Here is a 5,873-nt window from a genome sequence, read left to right on the forward strand (position 1 = left end):
CCAGCTACTCGGGAGGCTGAGGCAGGAGAATGGCATGAACCCAGGAGGCGGAGCTTGCAATGAGCTGAGATTGTGCCACTGCACTCCGGCCTGGGTGACAGAGTGAGACTCTGTCAAAAAAAAAAAGAAAAAAGAAAAGAAAAACTATACTTGTGCCACTTACATTGATATAGCAAATCAAATTTCTGTTATAAAGATAATTTCTGGCTGGGTGTAGTGCCTGACACCTGTAATCCCAACACTTTGGGAGGCTGAGATGGGAGGATCGCTTGAGGCCAGGAGTTAGAGGCCAGCCTGGGCAACATAGTGAGATCCCATCTTGAAAAAAATTTTAAAAGTTAACCAGGTGTGATGGTGCACTCCTGTAAGTCTAGCTACTTGGGAGGCAGAGGTGGGAGGATTATTGGGTCCAGAAATTTGAGGCTGCAGGGAGCTTTGATCAGCCCACTGCACTCCAGCCTGGGCAGCAGAGTGAGACCCTGTCTCTAAAAATAATAATTTCCTTAAACTAGTACTATTTCTTTATAAGCTGATTTTTTATAGTTCTTTAATCTGTTTATCATAAATACAATTTTTTATTGTCTTTCTTTAAAAGATCTTGTTTTATATTTATTCACTTTTTTCCCCTTTTTTCTTTCAATACCAGAAACAAAGTATGGAAGTGTACAGCACAAATGCTTAGATACTGACCTAATGCCAATCATCCATTTACAGGCGTTGCAGAAGGGCTACGTGAGGTGAAACCTCCCTGCCCTGTGAACGGGATGCAGGTCCACTCCGGAGAAACGGAAATACTCAGGAAGGCAGTGGAGGACTATTTCTGCTTTTGCTATGGTAACGTTCACTTTAAGCATGAATTCTTTTTTTTTTTTTTTTTTTAGGCGGAGTCTTGCTCTGCCACCCAGGTTGGAATGTAATGATGCAATCTTGGTTCACTGCAACCTCCGCCTCCTGGGTTCAAGCAATTCTCCTGCCTCAGTCTCTCAAGTAGCTGGGACTACAGGCGCCCACCACCACACCCAGCTAATTTTTATACTTTTAGTAGAGATGGGGTTTCACCATGTTGGCCAGGCTGGTCTCGAACTCCTGACCTTGTGATCCGCCCGCCTTGGCCTCCCAAAGTGCTAGGATTGTAGGTGTGAGCCACTGCACCCAGCCAAGCATGAATTCTCTAAGGGGTTCACCCAGGAGTAGGACAGTGTCACAGACAATCTTATTGCCATGACTACTTACAATGTTTTGAACATTTCAAAATCCATATGCTTATCAACCAAGGATAAGCATATGGGTTTTGTTTTTTTCTTTTGCTGAGAGGGAGTTTTGCTCTGTCGCCCAGACTGAAGTGCGATGGCGCGATCTCAGCTCACTGCAAACTCTGCCTCGTGGGTTCAAGCAATTCTCCCACTCCAGCCTCCTGAGTAGCTGGGATTACAGGTGCCCACCACCACGCCCAGCTAATTTTTGTATTTTTAGTAGAGACAGGGTTTCGCCATGTTGGCCAGGTTGGTCTCGAACTCCTGACCTCAGGTGATCCTCCTGCCTTGGCCTCCCAAATTGCTGGGATTACAGGTGTGAGCCACCACGCCTGGCCACCAGTTCTTGATTACCAGATTAAGTGTTCTTATAGAAGATGATGTGGATCTTGGATCTTCTGCTCTGTGGAAACTTCTGTATTGATCAGTCTTTCTTCCTTGATCCCATTTTAGAGAGCCCTCACATCAAGGCCAGTGTATTGTTAAAGATAGTCAATGTTGGCTCAGTCACCTCCCTCACCCCTCAGTTGTCGCTCCACCTACCCATGTCTTTCCATAGGCATGAAGATGGGAATTTAAAACACACAAACACACACACACACACACACACACACTGGACATGGTGGCTTGAGCCTATAATCCCAGCTACTTAGGAGGCTAAGGTGGGAGGATCATTTGAGCCCAGGAGTTTGAGACCAGACTGAGCAGCATAGTAAGACCCTGTCTCTACAAAATAAAATAAAAATAATTTTCAAAAATCCTTTGCAGTGTTTTAAAAAGCTAGATAGCAGGCCGGGCCTAGTAACTCACACCAACTACTTGGGAGGCTGAGGCGGGCGGATCACCTGAGATCAAGAGTTCGAGACCAGCGTGGCCAACATAGTGAAACTCCGTCTCTACTAAAAATATAAAAATTAGTCGGGCACGGTGGCAGGCAGCTGTAATCCCAGCTACTCAGGAGGCAGAGGCAGGAGAATTGCTTGAACCCAGGAGGCAGAGATTGCAGTGAGCCCAGTCGAAACCTGTCTCTTAATTAAAACAACAACAACAAAAAAAAACTAGGCTGGGCTCGGTGGCTTACGCCTGTAATCCTAGCACTTTGGGAGGCTAAGGTGGGTGGATTGCCTGAGCTCAGCAGTTTGAAACCAGTCTGGGGCAACATGGTGAAACCCCCATCTCCACTAAAATACAAAAGAAATTAGCTGGGTGTGGCAGTGTGTGCCTGTAGTCCCAGCTACTTGGGAGGCTGAGGCAGGAGAATTGTTTGAATCCGGGAGGCGGAGGTTGCGATGAGCCGAGATCTCACCATTGCACTCCAGCCTGGGTGGCAGAGTGAGACGCCATCTCTACAAAAAAAAAAAAAAAAAAAAAAACCTGAAAAAACCACTGGTGGAACATTAGGTTCACACCATCTAAAGACGTTTGCATCTTCTTGTAGGTAAAGCCTTAGGGACGACAGTGATGGTGCCTGTTCCCTATGAGAAGATGCTGCGAGACCAGTCGGCTGTGGTAGTGCAGGGGCTTCCGGAAGGCGTTGCCTTTCAACACCCTGAGAATTACAACCTTGAAACCCTGAAATGGATTTTGGAGAACAAAGCAGGGATTTCATTCATCATAAATAGGTGACACGCTCTGCACCCCCACCCCCTCAGTTCATTTAAAGATGAAACTGATCGCGTAACTTTAATTCACTCGTGCGTTCCGCCTGTTGCGATTCAGAGCTGACTGTTCAGATGTGTCATCCTTTTTTCATATGTCCATGCTGGGTAACGGTGTTGCTTTTCTTGCAGACCCTTCTTCGAACCAGAGAGTCAGCTGGGTAAGTAACACCTTCTCAGGTTTGGTGGCTCTTCTGAGCTTCTTCTTCATTAAAACTTGAATTCGGGCGAGGGGAGGGAACTTAGAGGACGGGCCAATAGGTGCAGCAAGCCACTGTGGCACACATGTGCCTAGGTAACAAACCTGCACGTTCTGTAGATGTATCTCCCTCCTCCCCCCACCCCTTTTTTTTTTTCTTTTTTTTTAGAAGAAATAAATTTAAAAGAAAAGAGAAATACATTTGTAGCTATTTAAAAAAAAAAACCTGGCTGGGCGCAGTGACTCACACCTGTAATCCCAGCACTTTGGGAGGCAGAGGTGGGCAGATCACTAGAGGTCAGGAGTTCAAGACCAGCCTGGTCAACATGGTAAAACCCCATCTCTACTAAAATTACCAAAGTTAGCCAGGCGTGGTGGCGGGTACCTGTTATCCCAGTTACTCGGGAGGCTGAGGCAGGAGAATCGCTTGAACCCGACATGTGGAGTTTGCAGTGAGCTGAGATTGTGCCAGTGCACTCTAGCTTGGGTGAGAAAATGAGACTCTGTCTCAAAAATAAATAAATAAATAAATAAGAATAAAAGAGAATGTCTTGCTGAGACTGCCTAGGTGGAGTAAGGAGATGGCAGGGGTCGGGGGTGGCACAGTTCACAAGGCACCTGCTGGGTGTATGACATGCTCCAGTTCTTCTGAGCCGGGGACTAAACACAGTGCAAAGTCTGTTTCGGGAGCGATGGTGAGTTCCTGTCATCCTCTAACTCACATTAAAGGAGAAGTGAGGGGACAGGGTAGCAGGTGGCCATGGACTGTTGTTCCAACTGACTTGTATCATCATCACAGAAAAACAATGATACAGTGGTCCCCGCTTCTCCTTGGGGAATATGCTTCAAGACCCCCAGTGGATGCCCAGACCCATGGGTTGTACAGAACCCTACATATACTGTTTTTCCCTATGTATACATACCTATGAGAAAGTTTAATTTATCAATCAAACACAGGCCGGGCGTGGTGGCTCATGCCTGTAATCCCAGCACTTTGGGAGGCCAAGGTGGGTGGATTACCTGAGGTCAGGAGTTTGAGACCAGCCTAGCCAACATGGTGAAACCCTGTCTCTACTAAAAATACAAAAATTAGCCGCTCATGGTGGTGTGCGCCTGTAGTCCCAGCTACTCGGGAGGCTGAGGCAGGAGAATTGCTTAAACCCGGGAGGTGGAGGTTGCAGTGAGCCGACATCGTGCCACTGCACTCCAGCCCAGGCAACAGAGCAAGATCCATCTCAGTAAATCAATAAATCAAGCACAGTAGGAGATTAACAGCAATAACTAAAGATAAAATAGAACAATTATAACAGTATGCCCTCATTACTGCTCTTGCACTTTGGGGCCATTATGAAGTCAAATAAAGGTGACCTGAGCACAAGCACTGCAGCCTTCCCAGGACCATCAGTCTGATAACAGAGCCAGCTACTCAGTGACTAATGGGCAAGTAGTGTAGATAGCATGGATTGCAGGACAAAGGGATGAGTCACATCCAGGCAGGACGGCACCACACTTCATCACGCTGCTCAGAACAACGTGTGATTTCAAACTTCTGAATTGTTTATTTCTGGAATTTTCCGTTTACTCTTTGGAGACCTTGGTTGACCTTGGGGAACAAACTGAGGAAAGCGAAACCACAGATCAAGGGGAAGCTCGTGTCATAGCAGCTGTAACTTAGTGCTCACAACGTACAGGCACTGTGGTAGTCATTTTGCATATATTCATGAATCCTCCCACAACCACCGTGTTCACAAGGAAGTGGAGGCCGAGGGAGGTTTAGTGAGTTGCTGGAGGCAGCCCAGCTGGTGAGCTGAGGCTCAGCCCCATGCCCATGCTCTGGCCCCAAAACACTCCTCGGTAATCCCCATCCTGCCCACACAAATGGCCCCGGAACACAGCGGCTGCTTTGAGTCAGTTTCTCTCTCAATGACTTTTCCACGATGGCTTCGATCTGGGAGTTCCGTTTTCTGTGTGTTTGCTGTCAATTTCTATGCCTTCTGATGTTAGTCATTTTCCAAGGTGCTAAAAGGGGCTGGTGTGTCTTTTTATTCCTCCACAGGTGGCCCTGGGATGGCAACAGATGCTGAGAGATCCACAGTATCACCAAATGAAAGGTAAAAGATAAATCATAGCAACTAAAATCCACAGCTATGCACAGTGTTCGTTTTTGGATGACAGGCCTCCTTACAGCATTTAAGTGCAGTGTAAAGGGTTAGTGTGCTTCTTCTCTTCCTTATTTTCTGTCCTATTCTTTGTCCAGAAAGACCTTTGGAATTAGAAGACTATTTTCAGTAGACACGTTTAATTTTGGAACAACTTATTAAGAACATTAATGTTAGAGTGGAGGCAGTGTTGCATTTGGTTGATGGGAGGAGGGGGATTTGGTGCCGCAGAGACCCAGGGCATTTGAGCTTAGCGTGTCCAGGCGGCTCTGCCTGGTCCTCACCCTGCCCATCCTGACCAGGGTTCCCTTCTCCTTGCAGCTGCGGCCCCATCAGTGTGAAAACTGAACCCATGGAAGATTCTGGTGGGTACCATGATGCTTTTAGAATCAAGAATCGGCCAAGCGTGGTAGCTCACACCTGTAATCCCAACACTTTGGGAGGCCAAGGCAGGCGGATCACTTGAGGTCAGGAGTTCAAGACCAGCCTGACCAACATGGTGAAACCCAGTCTCTACTAAAAATACAAAAATTAGCTGGACGTGGTGGCAGGCACCTGTAATCCCAGCTACTCGGGAGGCTGAGGCAGGAGAATCACTTGAACC

The 5,873-nt window shown here is 47.1% G+C and overlaps 1 protein-coding gene across 1 annotated transcript in view; it reads left to right on the forward strand.

Moving 5' to 3' along the window:
* The first annotated feature begins 450 nt into the window (after positions 1–450).
* The window catches only part of LOC105525051 (general transcription factor II-I repeat domain-containing protein 2B), a 32,314-nt gene continuing 26,891 nt past the window's right edge, over positions 451–5,873 (forward strand). Inside the window, exons 1-5 of the mRNA XM_011960584.1 lie at positions 451–834; positions 2,692–2,875; positions 3,044–3,072; positions 5,167–5,221; positions 5,591–5,634. Of these exons, the coding sequence (XP_011815974.1) occupies positions 765–834; positions 2,692–2,875; positions 3,044–3,072; positions 5,167–5,221; positions 5,591–5,634 (382 nt within the window). The 5' untranslated portion in view covers positions 451–764. The remainder of the gene's footprint in view (positions 835–2,691; positions 2,876–3,043; positions 3,073–5,166; positions 5,222–5,590; positions 5,635–5,873) is intronic.

Source organism: Colobus angolensis, unplaced genomic scaffold (genome assembly GCF_000951035.1).
Source record: "Colobus angolensis palliatus isolate OR3802 unplaced genomic scaffold, Cang.pa_1.0 Scaffold516, whole genome shotgun sequence".
Taxonomy (NCBI): Eukaryota; Metazoa; Chordata; class Mammalia; order Primates; family Cercopithecidae; genus Colobus; species Colobus angolensis.